Source organism: Strix uralensis, chromosome 4 (genome assembly GCF_047716275.1).
Source record: "Strix uralensis isolate ZFMK-TIS-50842 chromosome 4, bStrUra1, whole genome shotgun sequence".
Taxonomy (NCBI): Eukaryota; Metazoa; Chordata; class Aves; order Strigiformes; family Strigidae; genus Strix; species Strix uralensis.
Genome location: NC_133975.1, coordinates 96808685 through 96835072, shown reverse-complemented (window position 1 = coordinate 96835072; position 26388 = coordinate 96808685). Strand labels below are relative to the sequence as shown.

Here is a 26388-nt window from a genome sequence, read left to right as displayed (position 1 = left end):
ACACCAGAGAGCACCAATATCAGACCTATCTTTGCAGCTTATGTGTCCAGAGAACAGGCCTTATTGGCCTGTTTGGCAGTTAAGTCAAGGCAGAGGGGAAGGGGAAAGCTCACGATGGTTTTTAAGTGTCAGATGCACTTGCTGAATTTTTTGTAGTTTGCAGGGCTGTTATGATGTAGCTTTGACTGTTCCTAATAAAGGGGTCCTGGCAACCAGTGGGAAAATGCAAGCATCACATCCTAGAGCATGCTGCGCGGGCAGGCAGCACTGCTGCATTGCTTCCTGAGCCTCGGCGCTTCCACTCCTGCCTCTTTAAGAGCTTCGGATTTAAGAGTCTTCTCCTTAAGATCCAGCTTCTCAGGGGTCCCCAGTTCAGTCTGTGCTTGCACTACACCTCAGGCTTTCCCCCCATTTAAGTTCTTGCTCTCTGATGACCAGCATTTACTCCAAGCAGACTGTGCAAAGCAAGCTATGGAAAGCCTCATCTCTGTCAACATGGGCAGAGAGTGGCTTCCCATACTGCTGCAGCATAGTCAGCAACAGGTATCACTTGTATCCCTCTGGGTAACTCTGTAGTGCACATGCTTAAAGAAACAACACAAAACCAAAAACAATCCCCCCTCTTAAAAATACCCTCCCACCCTCCCTCTCCATAAAACCCACCCCCCAAAATATTACTTGAGATTCATTTATATGAATTATTAACCATCATGGACAAACATATTACTCTAGCTCTAGCTAGAAAAATAACGTAAGAGGAGAAAAAAAAAAGCTTTTCTCACATAAACTCTCCTTATGTTGAAAGAGAGTGACTGTGAGTATATGAAAGTGAAAAGGGCTTGGGGACCTCTTTCGGGGAGCTAAAGTACATTTTGCCACAGTAGAGCAGGATGCAAACCAAGAGGATGGGGCTGGGAGAGAGGGAGAAAGTCCAAATTTAACTGTGTTCAGCAAATTGTTACCAGACACTACAGTGCAATGATGAGATTATACAAATACCAGAGAAAACATGAATTAGAGAAGGATATGCAGAGAGGGGTGGAGGAGAAAGTGTATGTGCAAGTAAACTACTCTTCCCGTACAGTAATGCTTATTTTTCAGAGTGGACCAAGAGCAGAAGAATTCCTCAGCACCTGAAGTCAACATTTGTAACAAGACTGAAGAGCAATTCTCTGGACAGCTCTTCCTCACGTTCATTGTATCATTGGAGACATACAACAAGGTGCAGTGGCAATAGGGAAATGGTCTGAAGACAATAAAGTCTGTATTGCTTCTCCGTTTGTGTTTTACCCTAGTTGTTACCGGGTTTGTGAACTAACGATATTTAAGGCTACGGAGAAGTAGCCATCGATATTTAAGGCTACTTCCTTCTGGTAGGGTAATTTCCCTGTGCTGGTCCAATCGTGTCAGTCATATGGACAAACTTCTGAGTGCATACAAACTGGGAACTGTTAGAAGATCTCCCTTGAAGTAATATTGCTGCTGCTAGTCAATATATGCTTACAGCAGCCTCCAAACATTACACACTAGAGTAATGGACAGACTGCTTGTACAGTGTACATATCAGACTAGTTGCTAATTAATTTCCCTGTCAAATTCTGAAGCAAAACTATTGGATGCCTGGGACTTAAGCCTTCCTGACCAACCACATTATAGTAAGAGAAAAGAAAAACAAAACAAAATAAACACCCATCATAAAACTAATAAAAACATATACATTAGCATTGTAGAAGAATGACACGTGTCATATTCCATGGTTTTTGGCTTCATGCTGGCTCACGGGCACTGCAAACACTGAACTAGAAGCAAACAGTGGCAGAAACTAATAGCCACCAGCAACCCCAGGAAGGTTTAATTTTAAGACTGTTCCATTGAAATGATTTTGTCTGTTGACGGCAATGACAAAGGACTACTTCCTGTGAGAGAGCTGCAACTGGTGCCCAATGGAAAGATTCTTTGTGATTTTTCTCTCACACAGGGTGCAAGGAATAAAGAGTAATCCATGCAGAAAGTAAGTAACCTGCTGGATATGAGCTACTTAAATGTTTTCATTGCTAAAAAGAACTTTCTTCGTGGAGGAATCGAGCATCTCTGCTCTGGAAGATACCCAAAGTATGTTTAGAGTCATCAATCCCAGACATCGTTCTTAACTAGCAGCCAAAATGACACTCCTGCACTCTACCACTGACTAACACACAGGGCAGAGGAAGCTGTTAGTCCAATATCTGCCTCCCTTGCACAGAGGTCACCGGCGTGGGGAACCAGCAGCAAGCTTTACCAAACACACCCACATTCTGGCTTTCCTTCGACAGTGTTGGACAAGAGCTCCCGGCCTCATGAGGCAGGCAGCAGCAAAGAAGAGTCCGTAAAAACCCCCAAACTTGAAGACGAGTATCAGAAATTCAGAGTCCTCACATCCGGCCGGCGGTGTGCAATGTCTCGCCCCCGAACCAGTGTTTGTTCAGTGCTCCCTGCAGACTGGGTGCGGCCTGAAACAGGCGGGTGAAGCTCACCTCTGCCCAGTGTGGTTCCTGTTCGCCTCCGCATTTAAGGCCAAGTTGTGTAGGAAGAGAAAAAGCTGCCACCACACTTGATTTCTGTTCTGCTGATGCTGTAGAGGAGAACAGTTGAAGCAAGGTTATTTATATTTCTAAAATTGCAACATACCACTTCTCTTTTCCAATAACAACTCAGTTACACTTTTCAAGAGCAGACACTTTAATCCCATCAGCATAACAAGGGGGTGCAGCAAGGGATGAGGGGAGAGAGGGAAATGATAAGTTCTCCAGAAATAATTGTAGCTCTAACATTACAAAAAGAAAAGAGCAGACCCTTTATGCATTGTGCACAAGAGGATTAAACTTTTTTTTTTGCTTGTAGGATTTTGCAGAGTTTAGCCAAGTGCTGTTTTTAATCAGATTGGCTTCTGAGCCTTTCAAAAGCCCCAGCTGCATGAACAAACAACCTTTTTTTTTTTTTTTTTTTAAAAAAAAGCCCCCCTTCACCCCAAAAGTAAAAAAAAAGAAAAAAATATAACTGGTGATCCATCTGTAAGTGATTTGACACCGTGAAGGTCAAAGGGTTAATCTTCAATTTAAACCACACTGCTGAGACAGCAAAACTCTGATTTCATCTAGTACAAGAAAACACATTCGTGCACACACACACTCCCCCACCCTCCCCCCACCACATTTTCCTTCCCAGCATCTCCAAGATAATACTGCCCTTTTTATAGCCACTTTTGACAGTAAGCCATAAATAATCAGCCTTGGAGCCCTTTCCTACTGACTGGAGCCAATTAAACCTTAAGCAAGAACATACTTGAAAACACACAAAAAACCAAAACCAAGAGGTTATTTCAGGTCCCATTGTCAAGGAAGAAACATGGGAGTTGAGTTTCAGGGGGACACCAGACTATATAATGCAGCTTTGGGGCAGGGACACTGTTCCTTCTTTTGTTATATGTAATCACCCCTGCAAAAGTGGCTCCGATTATACCCCCACCTTCCCGCACTTTAATGGCATCTCATACAAACAGGTGGGTTTCTCTTTACGTTGCCCAGCCTGGGATACTATTTCACCTCAATAACCAACCTCTATTAGAAGTCAGCCTTTGTTTTCTCATCCAGAATTCCATATTTGCTAAGCGGACTGATCATTTCTGGAAAACAAACCAGCCCCAATCCCCCCCTGTCCCCCCCCCAATTCCCAGCAGACAAGGAAACAGAAGACTGGCTTCCAACAACTTTGCCTCAGTACACAGGAGTTCATAAAAGAGCACTGAAGCACATTATATGAACAAGATGTTTCAACTCAGATTAGCCCAACAGGGCAGAACAACACGGTTGCAAGGCATTCTTTATGTAATCACAAATAAGAGAGAGTTGCAACCGGAGTTGGTGTACTGGAGATGTGTCAATAGACAGCTCTTCAAAGCCCTCCCAGATAGTCATTAAATTATGTTCGTAATTCAGTGTGAGTAGATCTGTGCCATTTGAATCACAAGTACACATGAAACAGGCTTCAGAAAACCTGTGTTCATCTCGCATCTTAGCAGTGGGTCATTCTTCTTACCCTCAAGACTTAACAGCTGTCTCCTGGATTTAGAAGAGTTCACACAGATCCCATCAGACATTTCAACACCACTGCGTTTGGAGCATAACCCACAGACAGCAACTCTAGAGCCTGGTATCATTTATTTCAAAGTAACCAGCCCCGGCTTCAGCCCGTACTGATAGCCCAGGCATTGTTAGGTTTACAGGTGAAAACAATAATTTATAAACTATCCCCTAGGGCTGGGTTACAAAAAACTAATTTGGTCTCAAAAAGCAAGATGCTTTTTGTTTTGTTACTCGCCTCTCAGTTTGACCAAGCTTGTCCTTCCTCATTAAACTCCAGAGATTCTTCTCACCCTCCTCCATAAAGCCACACTCCCAAACCTGCTCAAACATGCACGTGGAACCACAATGTCCCGATGACATCTAGAGACCATGTTTTTATCAAGCTATTACGCAGACTGCTCCTTAAACAGAGATCTTCAGGTAGCATGTCAATGAAGTGGCATGCAAGCACAATGCCTTCTGCAGTTTCCACAAGCAGGGAACTATGCTAGGGGAGCACAGTGGACAAACACACTATAGATGCTCTGAAGACAATCTCCTTTGGCAGATTATTTTATTCTATTGGCAGCCAAGAGGATAAAGAACTGTCTTACAGGGACTTAGTATGGGAAATGCAAAAGGATGTTTAAAAATTGATATAGAATCCTAAACTTGGAATATATCTCAGCTTCAACTGGTGGACTCTCTTTAATGAAAACTCTCATGGAATTTTATAAATCAGGTTAATTTGGGAGCAGATGAGCAGAAGTGTGCTGATTTGGCATGTGCAATTTCAGCTATTCCACACTCTCAGGAGGACAAACACATGTAAGAATCCCCGTATTAATGCCCTGCTTCATGTAGGAGGCCGCTTTGCGCTTCTCACACACCATAACACGTTTCTAAATATTCTGACTCCTCCTTAAATCTTACATGTCACCTCAAAGAAAAGGATTACTTGTTCTTTGCAGTGACAGGTAAAGGAGGCCATGTTCAGGGAAGAACAGTGGAAGGACTGAGCTCATCCTCCTCCCTTTTCTTTGAAGGGGGGCAGCTTTTTGAGGAAGGTATTGGGTATTGGTTTTATTTGGTAAATAAGTGTTGTAGAGGTCTACTTTAAGATGGGTTACAGATATGCAAGAGAACTAGTGGAATGTGGTATCACAAATACTGAGAAAAACTAATATATTTTTAGTTTATATTCTATTGTATTTATTTCACTGTCTCTTGAAGTCACTGTTTTGGTACAGCATTTTTGTCCTTCTCCAGTTAAAAATGTTTCCCACTATTTGCCTAAGACACTCAAGGAGATTTCCATGCAAGAGCATTAATAGGAATTATTTTACCCTTCTTTCTCTCTGCTTATAAGAAGCATAAGATCTCAAATCACTTTATGAAGGACGTTGACACCATTAATTTTGTTTTGAAGTGAAAAAATAGAGCACTAGGCCCAAGGCAGCTTTCTAGGTTTTATTCCTAGACCTAGGGCTTGTATTTCTCCGGGTCCGTATTCAGTCAGTATTTCCTTCCACGGTGGTGTACTCCCCCCCACACTTTCACCAGCTTGCATACTCAAGCAGCCTGCTCACGCTGTTTCCTCCTCACACTAGTGCAGGAAAGTGAACTAGAACAGGACAATGATCAAGGCCAGACTAATCTGATAAAAAGGTTGCCTTTACTATCGATCAGGTCATCCTAATCCATCTGCTCCATGGCATCATGTAGCCAAGCTGGTGCTTGTGCCAGCACAACAGAAAGGTGACCTGAGAAGAGGAGCAAGCTGGGACTTGCTTCAGCAGCAAGCCTAGCTAACGGGGTTTACGGAGTTATGGCTTCACTTCTGGGCTGGTCTGCTTTCTGTGGTACTAATTCAGTGTGGGACAAGAGCCGCAGAATGGAAATGGCAGCTATTCTTTGCAGTAGAGGTAAACAGTATATGGGAAGAACTGTCCCAGCCTAAAAAATGTCCTTTTTACAAGTTTCAGTAGCTTCTCCCTAGATACACCTCTGCCAAGACCAAAACACTCAAATATTTCAAGGCTGAGGGCTTTTTGGTGTGGTATAATTTAGCTGCCAGGAAGGACAGAAAACCCAGGAGAATGACTCCATGAATTTGGCATCTAATTTTCTCAGATGTCATATGTTTCAATTCTTACAGTTTTCTAAGACTCGTAACTATTGCGGCACAAGTGTATAATTTTCCTAAGCTTCACTATGCTGATTTGTCCCTCATCAAAACAATTCAATCCTCAGAGTCACTACTGCACAAAACTATCAAGGATGAACACTTTGCCACCTCCATGCGGTAACGTAACACAATGAACATTTTGAAGCTCCCTTCCCGAGATGGAAAGAAGCCCCTTTCGCCCTCTATACTAACTGTAACTAAAGACTAGACTTGTGAATACAGTAAGTCAACACAAAGCTGGAAACACATAAAACCATTTCCTATTGCAGCTGCTGCTTTTTAAAGGGGATATCCTTAAGAGACTGTCTGTCTGAGGCATTAACATGAATGCTTCAATGAGTCACAAGGAAAGGCCATTTTACAGGAAAAGTGTCCTCTGCAGCAACAGTACATTAGTGAAGCCTATTCCATGAACTGTGGTGAACCAAAAGCCAGAATACTGGTAAACAAACACAAAAAAACAGCAAGACTTTTACTGGAAGCAAATGAAAGAGAGACATGACTGACCTGACATTTATTTCCTCCCCATAACTAATTCCCAATACATGTTTCATACTGTAAGCATACAGATATATATCTGTCAAATAGCACCCCAGATGTCAAAAGCTTTTTACTCCTACCAAGCCCTTGCATGGGGTGATCAAGGGAAGATCAGGACAGGTAATATACCTCAAAGAAAATGTTGTCCCTCTGATACAGCTCCTTGAATCCTTGAGCATAAATGTTTAACTGATGAATAGGATTCACTTTTCCACCTGATACATACATGCCATTAATATCCCTCCTTAAAAAAATAAAGAATATATTCATCATACACATGTTGTATGTGGGTCTGATACATTCCTATCACATACACAGAAGGGTAGACCCGTCTACCCTCTTGATCTCATGGTCAACTTCTGACTTTGCTTCCTGGCTTCCAGATGATTAAGGGTTCATCCTAACTAGAAGGATTAAAATATGGCCATAAATGGCACATTTAGAGCACAAAAAGAATAATGGCATATGTGTACATAAAACCATCATTCTTCCTTTAACGACTAATACAAGTATTAGCAGTAAGTTGTTGGGATTTTATTTATTCACTGAAAACAAAAATACTTGCACACCGGGAGCAGTTGCTGACTCATTGCTGAAGGCTGTTTTGGCTGCCAGGTGGCTGGAGGCATATTGTGCTACCACAAAATATGCTTTAGCTTAGAAAGACTAGAAAGTCACAGTCCCCAAGGCAACAGAGGTTACAGAAGGTGTCCCCCGCTGGAGAGAGAAATGCAGGCCAATGCAAGTCAAATACAAATCTTCCCAGCTGTGATTCCTAATGACCAAAGAATAATGCATGTGTAAAAGCAGCAGGGAAAAAAATGAGACAGTAACAGAGAAAAACCGAAAGAGAAGTGTAGCAGCACAATTTCTCATGGTGACACAGAGAGGAGGACGAGGATCTTCCTTGAGGATCTGCATCCTTCTGGCTTGCAAGCCCTGCGGCTTCTTATGCGGGACTAAACTTGTGGTAGAGGGAGGCATCATCTCAAGTACTGCTTCCTCCATCAGGCTTTGCGAAGCAAGATAATGCGTGTTTATGGAGAGAGGATATACAGGAGCAGTTGCAGCAGGAAGGATGCGGGGTGCAGGAGACCCCCCCAAACCCATTTACGGGCTGCCCAGCCCAAGAAGGGTGGACGGCACTGACTCTTGCTGGGGCGCTGGTCCAAGCAGCAAACCTGCTCGTTCAGTGAACCAGACGTTCATTGCCCCAAACCTGCTGCAGGCACAGCTGCGCAGGTGAGCCCTTTCTCAACTTTCTTGTAGTTCAAAAACAAACACGCAGCCACTCACGCCTTCCTCTCCAGAGCAGGCAGGAAGGGGAAGCAGACAGACGCCATGGCAACAGCCAGCTGACGGCAACCTGGGAAGGGCAACCACCGGCCACTTCGTTCCCAGGCCCCCAGCCTTCCCCTTCTGCACCCCCGGGGGGCACACTGGCTTATTTTCCCCAAATACAGTAAATAAGGGTCTTGCTTGTATTTCCACAGAGCCACATCTCTCTACCTGCAGCACAAGGTCTGGGGGGGAAAAAGTCACCCCCATGCTGTGAGGGGACACGAGGGTGCAGGAAGAGATGCCCAGACCTTGCCTCTGCGCCCAGAAGATGCCCACCCCCTCCCACTGCCATAGCTACAGGCAGCAAGTAACAGGCAAGTTTATTCACTCAGACTCCGAGTGTGAACTTCCAGAGCTCTTTCACAGCTTACGCTGTTTATCACCTAACCTGCCCAGGCCGTGGGACGGACTGACCTTTACTTCGCATCGATTCCCTTACCACCAGAAGGAGGGACATGCTCCCGAGACTGCTCAGTGCGCACGAGGAGACACCCCCTAGTGATTAAAGCATACCTCGGGGTTTTGGTTAAAATAACACTTTAAAAGTTTTTACGGGAAAATATCCTGGCGGAGGGGTGAGGGGGCGCAGGGCCCTGGTTGCGAGGGGAGCCTGCAAGCAGGCGGGCAGGCAGGTGCAGCGCTGGAGCCTGCGGGCAGAGCAGCCTCTTGTCAGCAGTTCTGATGACTCAGAGGCTAAATTTAGAGAGCGATATAAACACAGCAGCCACAGCGCAAACACTGCCCGGCAGAGCTGCTCTCACGCAGGGCCGTCTCGGCCCGCTCCTCCTCACCGGCTCGGGGGCTCTCCTCGGCGGGTGGCTGCAGTCCCCCATCGCCAGCGTCTTGTCAGGCGTTACATCAGGAAAAACATAATTGGGGTTAACAGAAGTTGCCTCACTGCTTTTATTTTTAGATCATTATTCTTTTTGCTGTGGTACAGTCCTCAGAAAGATTCCTTTGCCATTGGCGAGGGTAGCTACCAAAGAGAAACAAAAAAAAAAAAAAAAACCAACCCAACCCAACAACCCAACCCAGAGACTATAAAAGGCTAGCGGGACATTCCTCCTCAATAGCTTGAAACAAAGGAGGACTCTGCAGTTGGGCACTTATTTTCCTGCCTTTCCACCATAAAATTTAATTGAGTAAAATACAACCACGCACACTCCTCACCATAAATAATCAGTCCAAACATCTCATCATCCCCCTCAGAGATGGCAATATCTTAATAAGATCAACCAACCTAAGCAGAGGACTGGAGGCAGAACAACTGGGTTCCAATCAGTGATCCCTGCATGATCTCAAGCAAGTTATAACCTGCATTTCCTAGTCTCCCACACTAAAAAAGAAGTGGGATATTACTGCAATTATTTCTTAATTGAAAAATAATTTCTCAGCTGTCACACTGCTACAAGCAGAAAGCACGTTACCACTGTCACAGCCAGCACGGTGCTGCGAGAGCCAAGGAAACGTAGAAGAGCCTGCAGAGGCTGCTGGGGTTGTACAGGAGAAGTAGCAGCAGCACTGAATGCTATTTAAATCACACAGCGATACAGCAGGTGACATTAGAAATACTGCAAAACAATTCACTTGTGCAGGCCCAAAGAATTATTTCATGCTCTTTAATGTGGACAATCTTGGTATTTTGAGGTTGTGGCCCCACTGCCTTAAGACACAGCAGTCCTGTGTCTGGTGGGGTGAAGGATTCATGGCGCGTCGCTGCACAGAGCTTGCACTGCTCTCCTGCCACCAGGCTCCCTTATCCTCTGCCCACTTCCTCTACCAGAGCTAGGCAGGAAGTTTTGCTTTTTAACATTATCCCCTATTTTAAGCAGGAACAAAACCATAATATATTTAAATCTTTTGTCAGCTGAAAGCATAGAGAAGAAGGCTAAATTAGGCTGATGCAAAAGTTTTGCATTTTTTACTAAACCGATATACAATGGTTACATGTGACTGTTGCATCAAAAGTTCGCATAGCCCAGCCTCCAACAGCAGCCTTATGTGGCTGCCTGAGGAAAAACAAAGGGTAAGTACATGCAATAGCTCCCCCTAATACTCTTTCAGCATCTAACTAGTTTGAGCTTAGGACTTCCTGAGTCAGACCTGGTTTCTGTTTATTTAATATCTCCTTCAATGGCCACAAACCTGTCCCGATTCCCCTTGAGCCCAAATAAAAGTGCTGGGATGCACAATATGCCTTGATAAGAAGTTCCACAGAACTACCTACTGCATGAAAAAACTACCTCATTTACTTTGAGCTGGCTTGGTTTTGCCTAGTTCTTGTACTGGGAGAAATCAGTCTATCCCTCTTCTTCATGTCACTTTTGATTTCTCCTTAATATTCTTAATATCCTTATTTCGTGTCTTATTTAGGCTCAACAGTCCTAGCCCATTTTTTCATTTCATATGGAAGTTTCATCATCATTCTTGCCTTTCTCTGAACCTTTTCCAGTTCTGCTGCAACATTTTTGGGAGAAGGAAACCAGAACTGTAACGTTCAAGATATGGGAGAAACATGAATTTATACAGTGGTATAACTACGTTCTTGTTCTCAATTTCTTTCCTTAACATACAAAAGAATATAATCTCAGATCAGATGTCAAAGGGTCCAGCAAGTTTCTGTTAACCTAAATGTCAAGTAATCAGCTCCACAGGCAGCAGGATTTCAGAACAGGTGCTAGGCAAGGGGCAACAGGTTGCTGTGTCACTTATGCATAGGGGAAGGTGCTCTTCCAAGCCCACCTCTTCCTTCATTGTCATTTGTCAAAATAGAAAACATCTAACAACATTAAGCAAAAAATCTGTCTCCACTTCCTCATAACAAGTTTCTGAGTCCACTGCCTGTGAGAATGCCTCTTCCCACTACGGCATCCTCCTTTACTCAAGCCTAGGGTCCCAATTCCATAGCCCTGCGAGAACTCTAATTTACACCTCAATCTTCCCAACCTCACATCCACCGTACCTCCTGCCCTCTAAACCAGGCCCACTCACTTCAGGAGTCCTCCATCTGGTACTCTCCCTCGCCATGCTCCTGCGCCCTTGGCTGGAAATTGAAGTCCTGCAATGATGGACAACCCACAAACAGCAGAGCTAGAAGAGGAGACCTGATGCTTTGCACAGCAGCAGCAGGGACCAGCAAGCACTGGCAGGCAGAGAAGATTCCAAAACTGACCTACTCAGAAAATGAATGAAAGCACTCACCCCAAGTCTCAAAGAGACTGCAGGTACAAGTAAAGCATGCAGCTGCCAGTGCTACAGGCTCAGCTCCTGGACAATTTGGGAGTCTCTGCATTACATTATCAGGAAGCTTTTCTGAACATTTTTCCTGAAATGTAAAGTCATCACAAAGGACAGTCTCCTGCAAACAATTCCAGTTTAAAAAAGCAACTGTTAAAAAAGTCCCTGAGTGTCCTCAATAAACGATGGAGAAAAGGCTGATGGGGTTTGGGATAAATAATGCACACGTAGCACTGTGTGCCCACTCATGCTGATAAGAGACACGGTCTCTCTGTTGCATAAGCAGAAGTGTCTCAGAGAAGGCCTTGATAACTCTCATGAGACACAGAGGGGAAAAAACATGCAAAACATAACAAGTTTCACTTTCAAAGGAAAACAACATTTCCTCCTGGACATTTTCAGTGTCATTAACTTGAGGCAAACAGGTAGATGCTTAGCCGTCTGTCCACAGCCACCATGGATGCAGGGGCTCGTGCTCCACAGGCTGCTCAAGCCCACTGCAGGGATAGCGAGAGAGTTAGTTGCTGAACCAACCAGGGAATTTAGAGAAACAAAGTTTTCTATAGCTAGATCCATGGAGGCTTTTTGAGCATGGTCAGCATATCTAAATCAACTGCAGGATTCCTGATGTGTTGGAAAAGGGGCTTTGTTGTTGTTTGTAATACACTTATTTACTCAAGAAAGCTCAGCTCTGATTCAGCATCTGGTTCTCATTGAGGCTCAGCTTTTTTTAAACTGAGCTTTCCAGATGGGTTGACTGAAGCACAAGGAGGTCAAGAGACTTGTCTGAGGTCATACAGCAAGTCAGTGGCTCTGCTTGGACCCGAGCCCAGAACTGTTCAAGGCTACCACTCCTTGGCTCTTAAAGAGACAATTTTATCCCCTGTGAAGTGATCTTATCACCATGAAGAAGAGATGCGATAAAAGCAGTCCCCTCAAAGCCTCAGCCTGCTTAGAAAGAGTTATTTTATTTGGAAAAACCCGTAGCGTTTCAGCGTCTCAATGGAGCAAGTCAAACCAAAGGGGTGTGATACTGATATGCAGTGTCATCCACCCCACTCTTGTATAATCCCGCGCTCCTATGGGGTGGCTTTACGCTGCTGCTGCCACCATCCCTGGTTGTCTACTCACATCCCATCTAGCAGCAGGTCATGTCATGAAACACACTGTTGGTTCAGCAGAGGTTGAAGCCCCTTCTCAAGGTGAGGAAACTCAAGTGCACTCAGGACCTGAAGCAGAGGCTAAAGCACTTGTTGCCACGGCCTGGACACGTGGGGTGCAGGCACCGCATCCCAGCCGACTGACCAGCAGATCCCCTAAGCTCAGCTGTCTTCTCCGTAACCTCAAGAGCGCACTCTTTAAGCTCAGCCACAGGCCAGGCTACAGCAAGCAGTTCACAGATCCCATGGCAAAGGCACACTTGCTCCAAACCAAGAAGGAGGTGGCAGGTACTGGCTTCTCCTGCAGAAAGCATGGCTTGGCTCTAATTTTGTTTTCCAAGGGCAGGGTGAGAAAAGCACAACAGAGGGAACATTGCCAGAAGCTCTACAGCCTCAGACGGGTAAGAGGTACTAAAGAGCTAGAGAAAACATAGATGGCTCTTGCATGTCATTCCGCAGAGCCCTCTGTGAACTGGATCAACCTGTAGCAGGCTCTGCTACTTAGGAACACAGAGTGTTGCTCAAGTCCTTCCCATAATAAATTCAGCATCTTAAGGAGATGAAAGATGCAGAGTGCTAGGGAATGTTGCATTATTGCTCTAGTACTGATCTAAGGATGAAAAAGCCAGGTTTTAAACTACTGTATTCTGTTTAATATATTAATAGGAAATGAAACCCTAAAAATGGTGTACATGCCAAAAGCAAGCATAGGTGCGGCCAACTTTCTTATTCTTACGAGATGCATACCCAAAAATCTTTTGTATAGCCAAGAACCACAGAATAAATACCACATAGCTCTGGGAGCCCAAGGAAGAGATAACAGTGACTCTCCAGGGTTCCCAGTGTGGGATGGAGTTAGACCATGCGTGCAGCTGAGTCCAATGACAACTCAGTGACGTCAACATCAGCAGCTATTGCCTGTTCAGTTCCTCTCTCAGCCAGGGATGTACATTAACCAGCGGCCTTTGGGTCAACACAGCCTTGCTGCTGTGGCAGCACAATGGGAGCCATACCTGAACTGCTGGAGAGTCTCGCAGAAGTCAAGAGCCATGAGAGGGCAACTCTTGAGCTAGCCAGATGCACTGCTCCAATGCTGAAAGCTTTTCCTAACTCCCACTGAAAGGGCACATACGTTTTCTTTTCACACATTCACTGATAAGATGTTTTGTAGGCTCTGAGAAGAGGCACAGCTTGTTGAAAACCAGGCTTGCTCTCTCTCTCAGGACTTCACAAGACCACACTGGTGTGACTAACTCTGTGGTATTCTAAGTCCAATTCAAGACACCACTTTGGAAAGTTGGTTTTGACCAAATGTTTGAGACAAGCCGGAATGGGGCATCCAAATCAGGGATTAGTTTCACAGCAAGATAAACGACAGCCCAGTTTCCATGTCTCAGAGACTGCCCCTTCCAAACCACAACACATTGCGAACCAGTTCGCGTGTCTCCAGGGGCAGACTGCTTGCTTCTTCAGCAACAGGCTGGGAAGAGTCACTGCGCACAGGACAGAGGGGCTTCTGCATAGATCTGTGCCAAAAGCCAAAGGAAATCCTCCATGCAGGGCTGGGAGGGAAGGGATTGGGCATGACAACAAAACGCTCCACGGGGAACGGTGCCTCGGACACTAGTATGTGGCTCCGTACTCAGTTTTCCCGACAAACAAGAAAGACTCCCTTAACAGATCCAAATGCCAAGGCCTATCCCAGGGTCAGGCTGTGGAGAACCACTGGCTGAACTACTCCGTCCTCGGGTTAAGTTTTTGGGTTGGGATTTTTTTTTTTTTTTTTCCTGTTTTGTTTTCGAATGTAAATGGCTGAACGGCTCCCCCCTCCCCTTTACAACTTGTTGCTCTCCCAGTTCAAACAAAGCCAGGGGAGCTCCTCCTCCGCTGGCCGCGGGGCCGCCGTTGTTTACCCGCTCTGCCGCAGGCGCGGCGGGGGGGCGGCCCGGCGGGACTGGCTGCGGCCCTTCCCGGGCACCAGAGCCCCCTCGGCCCCCGTCGCGGGGCAGCACGGAGCCCCACCCACGGCTGGGGTGGCCATTCCCGGCTGCGTTTCCAAAGCATAGACATCAGAGAGGTGTACACACATACACACACACACACACACACACACACACCCCCCTCCGCCCCCGAGAGGAACGGGGTCAAGTTACAACCAGTTCCACCACTTCACTGCAGGGCTCCTGCACCGGGCCGGTTAACCTTCCCCTTCCTGGGAGGGTCTGCCCGGAGAGACTGGGGTCTTCAGCTGTCGCTGGCGGAAAGGTAGCACTGGGGAAAGCCCCGTTCAGCCACAAACACATGGGAAAAATCTCGTGGTAGCTCGTTATTCCTGCAGTTTGCTAAATGACATTCATAGCCCCATCTACATTTCTACAGGCTAATCCTCCCCTTACTGCTTCTTTAATGCTCCTGCTATTCAGAGATGAAGAATCCCAGAGTTTCCTCATCTCTCTGGTGACACGGTGAGTACCAAACCTTTGCCCAGCCACAAGCCACCTTCTCTGACCAGGACAGAGATCCTCACTTACCTTTGAGAAGAATTGCAACAGATCCCACAGTTAACAGAGCACCAACTCACTTGCAGTGAGATAAACCTTCTGTCCCTCTCTGAAGTCACCAAGTGTCAGCTTCTTCATACACAAGGGGATACACGCTCTCCTGGCTGGGCTTGCATAGAAGTGGCAAAGCTCTGCCTACTGCCAAACCTCTGCCACCTCTGACAAACTCTGCCTGGGCTGGAGCTTCCTTTTCATCTCAACAGGGGAAGGAGGGCAAGGGAAAAAGAATCAGGGGTCTTAGGGGTGCTGGTTTTATTTTGTTTCTTTGAAGAACGGGGTTTCTTTTTTTAAAAAAAAACCAAAACAAAACAAAATCAAGATTCAGGAGTGTGGTTTTCAGAACTGATGGCATCTTACAGCTGTCTTTTGTTGTGAGAAAGTCACAAGTGTGAGACACTAGCTAGGACTGTCTGACAGAGGAGTTGCTAGCAAGTCTAGCATGATCTAAATATACTCCACATTTCAGAGAACTACCCCTAGACAACAAGGAGTGTCAGAACAGACTCCAGGCTTCTTGTTATCTCCAAGGTGAGGAGCTGATATAAGACACAGATGGCCACTTGGGCCACAAAAGAGAATACACTGGTCGTGAGGAGAGTGGAGAAGAGGAATAAAAGCTGTAATAAAAAGCAAGGGGGAGATCCCTGGGGAAATCCTCAGTAACCCTGTTACTGATGAACTGGAAGAGCTGGAATAGCAGCAGCTAATGCAGAACAGCTACCTTCCCAGGTATTAAATGCAATCCCACACATTCTCTTCCCTCCACCTGCTAATCTTCAGGAAGAGCCAGCAATCTAGGGTAAGCAAAATCCATTAGGACACTCCCGCCATTTTATCACTGCTGGCAGTCTGCTGCCTTAGACAACAGCCTGCTTAGCTGATGCCTGGAGCCACTCTAGAGCACCACTCCTGGACAGCTAAACCCCCCCCCCTTCTCCTCCAGAGACACCCTACCCTCTGTATGTGGAGCCGGTGGAACTGGTCGGCAATGCACTGCAACTTCCGTGCAATCTGCACCTCTGCACGTGCTTCCCGCTGACCTTCCCGAGGCTCCTCTTGGAGGTGCGGATCCAACGCAAAGCCAACTGGAGGGACGTGTAAACGGTAACCAGCATTGCCTACGAAACAGAGATCAGAAGAGTCATTCTTCCAGTGCAAAGAATAGCTTTTCTACTCAGTAAACTTTACAGAGGAAAGAGCTGCACATAATCCTAAATTTTTGACTCATGTTAAAAGTCCAGTTCCCGAAGCCCAACAATGACTGTGTACTGTAAGCATGCAGTAAAACAGTTGCTCGGCTTTTAAGTGGATTTATATCGATTAAGCAGAGCATTGTGTTGCTTCCCCTAATCAAATGGCTGGCAGGATCTTACACTTGGTTCCTTTTGCTTGTCTATACTTCAGCCAAGTGCTGATTTTTTTTTAATTACAATTTTGCAGTTTTACAAGATCTCTGCCTCAAGTTGTCTCCCATTAAAGGTTGCTGTATCTTTTCCGTCAGACTTTTTTCTCAGTTCTCTGGCATTTAGTGGGACTGATTTGAATTAAAGCTGAGTCGGATACACAAAGCTGAGTGGTGTCCCATCAGTTACTAATAAAATACTGGATGGACATTCTACTTATTCAACAACTTTAACTCCAGTAAAGAGCCTAAAAGCTGTCCCACTAAGTGTAAATTTTTGCATTTCCCTCTCTCCATGAAAACTTCTAGTCTTCTTCCTATGTGGATGAGACAGCCCTAGAAGTTAAAAAATATAGGCAAATCATACAAGGTATGGCGAGCACTTAAACATCTAGCAGTAAAATAAAATCTGACAGAATGAAGCCAAAAGAGAAAGAGTGTAAGTATCAAGGACAGTGGAAGCAATGAGCAAGTGCCTGGTTCCTGCAGTGGACAAGCCAAGGGTAAGAAAATTCAGGCTGTCTTTCCTGAGGGATAGGACCAAAGCAAAATAATTTCAGTCCTTTAATAAAACACCCTAATGAAAGAAACCTTGCTTGATCAGGGAAGTGCTAAAGGGACAGTTTCCTTGCTGCAAAGCTGGTGACACTGGAGTGCTCTTACCATAGAAGAGTCTCCGGGGCTCTTCAGTGACTCCACAAGGCAACATAACATCCTGACTGGAAGAGGACGGGCTCAGTGTTTGAGTTGCCTTGTCCTGCTGCTCAGGATGCCTGATACCGGGACCACAGCAGTGTGTGAGGGGGAATAGTTGAAACCTCCCCAGAAGGCAGCTGTAGGACTGGTTCTGTGTGAAAATGCCAGTTGCAGTCATCTCACCAGGCTGACCTGCAAGTCCAAAGTCATCAGAGTGAAACACGTCATCGTCCAGCCCATCCAGGCTAGAATAGTCCTCTTCCAGGTAGCTGGGGCGATCCATTGCTCCTGCAATAAAGGGACATTTGAGGAAACAGCTAAGACACGACAAGAACATTGTCCAGGAGAGAATGCCTTCTGCTCCAACAGAGTTAAACACAGCTCTTTCTTCCACTCCTGCCTGCCTCCCGCCCAGTGCTGCCCATTGGCATGGGCAGGAGAGGCGAGTGACTCAGTGGTGAAGGTCAGGGCTTTGTGGAAAGTCTAGAGTACTGGGTCAGAGAGAGACAAAGTTCACACATGTCTAAGAGTCCACCCATGGCCCCAATTCCACAACTGGTCACAAGGAGAGCACCAACCCCCAACCTTAGCACATAGGAACTGAAAAGACATTGTTTTAGAAAGCAACCCCAATCCTTCAAATCGCCTGGTGCCAGTCAGCTTCTTTGGAGTCTGCTTTGCTTTGGCCTGACGTATTTGAACTTTATGGTGTGCCCCACTCACTTTTTCCCATCTATTAGTTATTGATGAAGAAAAGCTCTTGTAATCACAGGGCTGCAAGGCCAGATTTTTAAGAAATCCCAACAGCTGCAAAATTCAAGAGCAGACAAAACCATTTCTGTGAAGCTCTCCATAATTTCTCCCTATAAGGGCCAACTTTCCTTTCAACTTCTCATTTCTTCCCTCAGCTTGCCTTAAGACATGTCCCAAACTCAGCAACACTTGGTCACTTCATTACCCCTCTTACCCTCAAGCCTACATGCACTGTCAGTGCATTAGTTCACCCTACTACTAAAGAAAAAACATTGCTGGTGTCAGTGCTTAAAGCAGGACTTTTGTAGCTGCCATAGTAAACACTGTTGAGCTCTGTTGCAGCACAAAGTTGGACAAAGATGGTGGGGAATAAAACTCCAACAAACCCTCAATCTCTATTTCAGAGCTCTTTGCAAACATATAGTAATTAGAAGCAGATTTAACAAGAAAGACACAAGTCCCTTTGCTGTTACCTGTGCATCTAACCCAATTGGAAGACAGTCTCCTAAGAGATCCATCTCCAGGATTTCCACCTAGTTCCAAACAAGGCAGTGAAATTCAACTCTTCATGTCTCTTCCTTTGCTCTGGTTTGCGAAGCATTTAACAGAACGGAAGACTAGCAAGAGGAATTTCAGGCCTGAAGGAGACATTAATAATAATTTTATAAGGATGTGTTCAACGCTCCCCTTGGTGCTCCCATCTCCCCCCAGGTGAGCAGCACTCACAACCCCAGCACGCTAGAAGAGACAAAGGAACAGAGCAGTGCAAGAACTATTTGTGCAGTGCTCTAACTCGGGGGCACTACGGTTATTTAAGTTGTTGCACCTCAGCAGTTCACTTGGCCCAGCCACAACTCCCAAAGAAGAGTCTGCAGAGCAGAACAAGTACCAGCCCCACAGCTGGGCAAGCCCCGCGGGATGACAGCAGCGCTAGCGCGGCACAGCACTCCTAACAGTCTCATCCGTGGCTTACAGTGGCACACCGAAAGGAGTTACAGGTCACGGAAAGGAGTTACTGGTCCTGAGACGCCGGCATAGACGATCTCCTGGCCAGCCCTGCTGCGGGATCGCCATCACCTGACAGAAAGGCAGGGTGATAACGTATTTTGTCTTTGCAGCAAGACTCGCCAGATCTCATCCGCCAGAGCCCCACTGGGACGCGGGCATTCAGCGCAAGAAAGCGCAACAAAGGCACAAAGCTGGCCGGCAGAGCAAACCCACAAGCAAAAGCGGGTTTGGAGAGCGAAAAGTTTTACTCGACCTCCTGAAGGCCAGTCCGTCCTCTCTGCAGAGCTCTTAGGTGAGCTGAGGAGAGAACGCCGAAGCAGAAGGGGTAACTCATCCTCCAACTCGCTCAGGTCCCTTCTGCAACCTCAAAACGCGGCTCGTCCTGGGAGCGGCCGAGCCCCGCCCGGGAGCGGCACCCCGCAGCGACCCGGGCTGGGGGGGCTCGGCCGGGCGGCGGGCGCAGGGACACCGCGGCCCGCGCCGCGTCCGACCCACGGCGCCCCCACTAGAGAGCCGCCGGCCCCCCCAGCCGAGGCGGCCCCCCCGCAGCCGAGGCCCGGCCGCGCCGCCGCCCGCCCGCCCTGACAGGCGGAGGGCCGGAGCCGGAGGGAGGGCTCAGCACACACGTGCGTGCCAGCTTCCCAAAACAAAGCTGGCCTGCCTCGCTTCGGCACCGCCAACTGCTTTTAACTCTTCCCCTCCCGGGCGCCAGCCCCGCAGATTTAACCCCGGCTCAGCGGTTTAAGCGCGGCCCCTCCGGGCAGCGCCGGGGGACCAGACACCCGACGCCGGCGGGGCGGCCCGGGAGGGGCTGCGCTGGCTGCCGGTCCTTAGCCGCTGCCTACACCAGCGGATCGCTGCCTTCTCGGTGCCCACCGGGCTCGCTCCCAGCCCACCCGCTCCCCCCACTTCTCCCCGCCCGCTCGGACGCCGCGGGACCCCGGGCGGGAGCCGCCTGGCAGCGCCCGGCCGGGGCGAGGCTGCCCCGGGGCGAACCCCCTTCCCTGTCACGATCGCGCCCGGCCTCGGCGCCGCGCTGACCGCAGACCTGGCTCGGAGGGGGCCGGCCACCAGTGGCGAAGGGGCTTCCCGGGCACTCACCGAGAAGCGGGACGGGCGTCCCGCGGGGCCGGGCCGTCCCGGGAGCCGCCGCCGCGCCTCCCCACCACCAAACTGCCGCCACCGCCGCCGGGCGGACCGCGAACAGCTGACGGCGGCCCCGCCCCCGCCGCGCCGCGCCCCGCCCCCGCCCGCCCGCCGACCAATGGGAGCAGGGGGGCGGAGCGCGCCGCGCCGCCAGGGGCAGCCGCTGCCGCGCCCCGGCCTGGCCCGGCCCGGCGGGGGAGGGGAGCGGCGGAGGGCGAGAGACGGGGCGGGGCGGGAGTCGCCTCTCCAGCCCGGCCCGGCCCGGCCCCCTCGGGGGCGCGGCCCTGTGTCACCCCACCAGCTGCCCGCTCGCAGAAGCCGGCCGGGCGCTGCTGTGGGGGATTCCCGGGTGCTCGCCTCGCCGCTCTCCTCATCTGTGCCGGGTGCGGGAAGGAGGCGGAGGAGAGGGCCCAGAGGCAGGGCTGCATAACGGGGAGAGCAGCCGCCGCTTAAAAACTGGTTTTCTATCCCTGGTCTGTGCGGGAAAATAAATTGCTCCATCCCGTTTCAGGTGGGAGCAGGAAGGAAATAAGTGTTTTTGTCTGTCAGCCTTCAGCGGGACTCGCTGCTGGGACGAGGGCCCCTGGAGCAGCAGCGCTCGGCCTGATCCTACAGCCACAGCAATCATCTCAGGCCGAGAGCTACCCACACGGCTGGGCTAGGTTTAAAACTGATGGGAGTTTGACTCCAGCTAGGTTTTTTTGGACAAAACTCTTATTTCTTGACTTTCAATGACTTAGAAAGTTCTCCTTGACTTTTAAAGTCTGAACATTGAGGTGTGAGGGTCAGGGAGTGCTTTGCAGCATGTCGTGCCCCTTCCTGTGTATGAGCGATACACAGGACTAAAGAACTAAACTAATCAGGATAAAATCTCAGTAGTGCTTTCTGTTAACCCCCCTCACCGAGAAGATTAAGAAAACCCAAAAAATCAAGCCTCACACTCCAAACAACAGCTTGGTGCTCTTTACCCTTCCTCTGTTGTTGATTTGTCAGCACTCCCTGAAATCAATAGCAAAATCTCACAGAGAGGCAGAACCCAGCTCCTCAGCACAGAGCAGCACCCTGTCAGGCTGTTTTTAAAACCTACGTAACAAGATCACTTGGAAGGGAGATTTTAAAACCCAGATGGCAGCTGAGTAATGTTAATTGCTGTCAAGTCTGCCACGCAGTTATTGGGGTTTGTAACTTAAACTTAGGGGAGGGGTTAGATTGGAAACCGATGACTAGCAAGGTGAGGCAAATTACTGTGGGTTCCTCGTATCACATTCTCCTGGCCAGGCTCTGTGAGCCTCTCCAGTTAAATGCTTCAGAGTCACTGTGATTCAGGGTGAGGTATTTACAGTTGCCATTAATAGATCAACAGGCTAATAACATGCATCCTCTCCAAGAACCCATTTCTTTATGGTTCTTGTCCAAGGGTTCATTTCTACTCTTTTATTTGCCAGAAGGCTTGAGCCTTTGCTTTATTATGAGATCTGTTCATGTCTGACTTGTACCTCACCACCAAGTGAGAAAGAAAAAGGACTCATTTCTTTCATTTTCAGTAAGGGCCAGGATCTAAATTAATTAAGCCTCATTGTCCACTTTTGATAGTCAAGGGAGTTGCGAGTAGGAGGGGAGAAGAACGCCATTAAAGAAAAAAAAAAAGCAACAAAAGGCATTCTATATCTTCAAGATGTTCAAATTTTATCACACTGATGGTCAGGCCCTGGCAAAATGCCAGCTGCTGGAGGGCTACTTCTAATTTGAACGTGCATCGCTATAAATAAAAAATGAATGTGCTATGATTCCAACCACTTATGTCTTCCAGACTGAGTAATAACTGCCTGCTGGTTAGGCTCATTAACAGTAAAAACAGTACCTGATCGGCTTTGTTTTCATCTCATTGAGCTGCAGTTGGGGCCACACTTTATATCCCCAGAGGCTGCGTTTTGGGAACTCCTACTGGGTAGAAAATGTATGGAAACTGAAATCTATGTGTATAATCAGGCTGGATGGTAAGAGAGCTCAGGAAGGGTATTTGTGCCTTTCAGTGATTAAAAAAAAAGATATGGCAGCATTTCTAAGAGAGGGGACTCAGAGGGATTCCTTGAGGAAATTAGACATTGTTAAGAAATGGCTCCGAGTAAATAGACCGAAACCAAGACAGAGACAGCGAGTCTGAAATGGAAAATTGTGAACCGGGGGCAAGTTATACCACCAACCTCACCGCACTCTGCTGAGAGAGTTTCGACAATAGCATGGAGACAAGCTTCTTACCTGGGAGCGGGAGCCCCAGGGACAGATACTCTGCCAGAGTTTTTGCTCATTAGTGTACATGGTGGCATTTTGATTTAAGAGATTAATCTTAAATCACGTGCAGTAGTGTCCCTGTGACATCTGTGGAGGGAAATACCGTGCCATCCTATAACCCTTCTGTCAGCCTGCTCTACTGCTCAGAAGACTAGTGAACAAAATTGCTTCTTTTATTTAGTTAGCTCCCCCCCACATATCCCCCATGTATCTTCAGAACTATTTCTTCTTATTTTACTGACAAAACACTATTGTCAGCATTGTGCTGTAATTGCAGAGTACATTGTGATCTTAGGCACAGGTCTTGTGAGCTGCTCTGCCTGGGTGGGCTCTGAAACCCACACAGGGCCAACTTGACTTTGGTGGGGGTAGTCTTGTCTCATGAGCTCAGTTTTCATTTCCATTTTTCTATTTTTCTAGCTCTCATGGTTGGGATAGGGAAATTAAGGGTAGCCTCATGGATCATAAAGCAAAGGATGAACAAGAAAAACCTTCGGGGTTGATTCTGTTTATTTTGTTATCTTAAGAACATTAGTCAATGGGATGATTTTTCAAGGGGCTCAATCTGAGTGCTGACGAGTGGAAAACACTGTCTTCTGCCCTGACACATATCAACAGACTTACTCTGTTCTGCCACATTTTACTGTTGTGTGAGGCGGAAAAAGCCCAGCTTGAATTTCAGGTTTTGACTGTCCTTGTGCATTCCTCACGTGAGCCAACCTCTTGGAGAAGGCCGGCCTCTGGCCTGGTGGAAGGGCTCACTGGGGTCAGCACCCAGTGCTGGTAGGAAAAAGTATTGCACATTTTAAAAGGTGTATTTGGGAGCAGGAACTCTTGCTGACTATAAATAATAGAGAGATGGTATTGCTGTTGGGGTTTTTTTCTGAAGGGAGGAAATTTTAAGGCAGCTCACTAGGGTTGCTCCTTTTCATTTTTCTGAAACCAAAACTGAACCACTCTTTTTCTCCCCAGGCACTGTCTTGGGAAAATGCTTCATCCTCTCTTGGGGTGCTGCACTTGACTCCTGTTGCAAACACTGAAGAGAGGAGTTTGCATTTTCCATTCAGTGTTTCTACTGTCAGCCCTGCAAATTCACTCATGGCCTCAGAGGCAATGGGCTGAGGGAAACACTGACAACCGGGCTTGAGGTGTGCACATTTCTGTATATCACTGAACATCTTCTTGTATGCTGGACTCATCCTGAACTTCTCCTTCCTTCCTTCCTTCCTTCCTTCCTTCCTTCCTTCCTTCCTTCCTTCCTTCCTTCCTTCCTTCCTTCCTTCCTTTCTTCCTTTCTTTCTTTCTTTGTTTCTTTCTTTGTTTCTTTCTTCCTTCCTTCCTCCCTTTCTCTCTCTCTCTTTCTCTCTCTCTCTTTCTCTCTCTTTCTTTCTTTCTTTCTCTCTTTCTCTCTCTCTCTTTCTTTCTCTCTCTTTCTCTCTTTCTCTCTATCGCTCTTTCTCTCTTTCTCTCTTCTTCTCTTTTGTTCTTTCTTTCTTTCTTTCTTTCTTTCTTTCTTTCTTTCTTTCTTTCTTTCTTTCTTTCTTTCTTTCTTTCTTTCTTTCTTTCTTTCTTTCTTTCTTTCTTTCTTTCTTTCTTTCTTTCTTTCTTTCTTTCTTTCTTTCTTTCTTTCTTTCTTTCTTTCCCCTCCTCTCACAAGGACTTGCTATACAATTTCATTTTCTCTAAGGAATTGGTGAATTCTACAGAGGCAACAAAGCAGAATTTCTACAGTGTGCTAATGATTTAGGGGGAAGTTCCCATGAAGATTTTTCTTCCCTTTTAATGAAAAAAGAGACCAAAAAATGCATTGGTTCACATCTCTGGCTTTCTTCCATTTCCTGTCTTTTCCTCCTGATTCTGTACTCCTATCCGCTCTCTTCTGCTTTTTCCCATCTCATTCTTATGAGTTTGCTTCTCCTTCCTTTGTCATCTTTCCCTCTTATATCAAGGACCAACTCCTGCAGCATAAACTCCCTCAGATGTTTGACTCTGCTGCTTCTGCTTCTTCTGGATTTCATGAGGGGACTGTACTAGATATTGAAATAAAATCTATATAATATTTATAGAATTGAATCCTCATTCTGTAAAGGCCTGATCCACTCCTTGCCAAAGGCAAAGGAAAACTGACTTCAGAGGACTAAGATCTGACTCTAAAATTCCAAAAATTTTTTTGAGCGTGATTGGTAATGGACACTGAAGATACTTAGGATTCACCAGATATATTCAGTGCTGGGCAGAATTAGGTCTTTCCTCTGTATCACTGCATGAAAAGTTACGGTGCTGTTAAACATCACATCTGGCTAATGTGTAACCTTGGGACTTGAAGACACCACACTCTTCACTGCCTGCAAGGGCTCCCTGCCTGGATGAGATTGATTGATTCCGGAACTCTGTTATCACAGAGCCACAGAAGGGCAGAGGCTGGAAGGGACCTCCGGAGGTCATCTGGTCCAACCCCCTGCTCAAGCAGGGCCACCTACCATTGCTCATGACCACGTCCAGACGGCTTTTGAATATCTCAACCAAGGATGAGACTCGACAACCTCCCTGGGCAACCCGTGCCAGTGCGAATCAGCTTGGGTGGAAAATTCTTTTGAAATAACAAGTTCAAAATGATAAATTTTTATTACATTTTTAAAAAATTCCCCAGTCTGTTTTTCCAGTGTTTTTTAAACTAATGACAATAATCAACCTATCTTGGGGCACAGCTTCTAAATTCCCTGATTTTTCATTATGCTCAGTGCTACTCACAGGACATAAAATAGAGAAGTCCTTGCAGAATCAGGTCCTAACAAAGTACATTGCATGTGGTCCCTGTATTACTGTTCCCATCTTACAGAGGAGGAACATCGCTTTTGTGTGTCATGCGTTTTGTCAAAGAACTGCCAAAGACTGAATGTTAGGCTACGTGGATCTTTGGCTGGAACCAACAGAGAGTATTGACTTACTGCATTTATTTTGGTAAATGCTCAGCGTTACTTCTTGAGGTTTGACCTCAAAAACATGGAATGGAAAATGGTGGAAAAAGTAGAACTCAACTATCCTGAATGTGAAGATTAAGCAGAGAAACTTGACCCCTAGCACTGAATGTTTATGCTTTCTATTGTAATACAGGACTGTTCAGGGTATTCAGCACAGTGGAGCATTAAGTCCTAGGTGCAATAAAGTTTAAACTGAAGCTAGAAAGTAAGAGTGGGAATAAAACCAGAATTGCCTAATTCTGCCAATAGTTCAAAAGGAACTTCTAGTGCTAGAAGCTGCTGAGTGCTTCACATTGTTATCTATTTATTAAAAATATATTAAAAGATAAATATTAAAAATATAGAATAGAAAAATATAAAAATAACTTAATTTCTTTGCAGGTTTCCCTATCAGTTTCATAAAGGGCTTACAGGATGTTGAATATTCAGAATACCTTTGAGCAGTGTCTCTGGCTGGGGACACCTTTGTTTGTAACTTCAGGCCCTCCATTTTCACATGTAAATCTACATCCTCTGTTTCACCACCCATAGAATAGCCTTAAAGTACTTTTTGATCTTTGTCTTTATTGTCTCCATCTAATGATCTAATAAATTTTCCTTGTGCTGGAAGTTTTTTTATAAAACACAAACATTAAAGATTGCTATGAAGGCAAAAAAAATCCACTTTTTGTAGAAAAATCTCCTTTTACTTCCTTGACTTTTTGTTTTCACTGTATTAATTGTAAATGTAATTTTTTAAATGTATACTTTTGAGGACTAACACAAAACTCAGGACCTTATTCTTCTCCCAGTGGCAAATCATCTCCAAATTCCAGAAAAACTAGAATAGATAGACTTTTATGGTTTGGGTAGGAAAAAGCAACTTTCTGACAAATCTCAAAACCTGGAAAACAAGTCTGAAAATAATTTGGCAGAACAAGGCGCCTTACAATTTTTCTGAAGGACTGATTGCAACGAGCGATTCACCAGTTCATCGCAGTACC

At 46.5% G+C, this 26388-nt stretch overlaps 1 protein-coding gene across 3 annotated transcripts in view; it reads right to left on the bottom strand.

The window, feature by feature from the left end:
- BMF (Bcl2 modifying factor) overlaps positions 1-20159 on the bottom strand; it is a 39203-nt gene extending 19044 nt beyond the window's left edge. Inside the window, exons 1-5 of one of the 3 annotated variants that reach the window (XM_074868129.1) lie at positions 20088-20159; positions 18452-18616; positions 17193-17513; positions 16082-16245; positions 684-2611 (exon numbers count right to left, since the gene is read on the bottom strand). In XM_074868129.1, coding sequence (XP_074724230.1) covers positions 2510-2611; positions 16082-16245; positions 17193-17508 — 582 coding nt within the window. In that variant the 5' untranslated portion in view covers positions 17509-17513; positions 18452-18616; positions 20088-20159 and the 3' untranslated portion in view covers positions 684-2509. Of the gene's footprint in view, positions 1-683; positions 2612-16081; positions 16246-17192; positions 17514-18451; positions 18617-20087 lie in introns of those variants that run through there. The other 2 variants (XM_074868130.1, XM_074868132.1) reach the window with 2 other exon arrangements.
- Positions 20160-26388: the final 6229 nt, after the last annotated feature.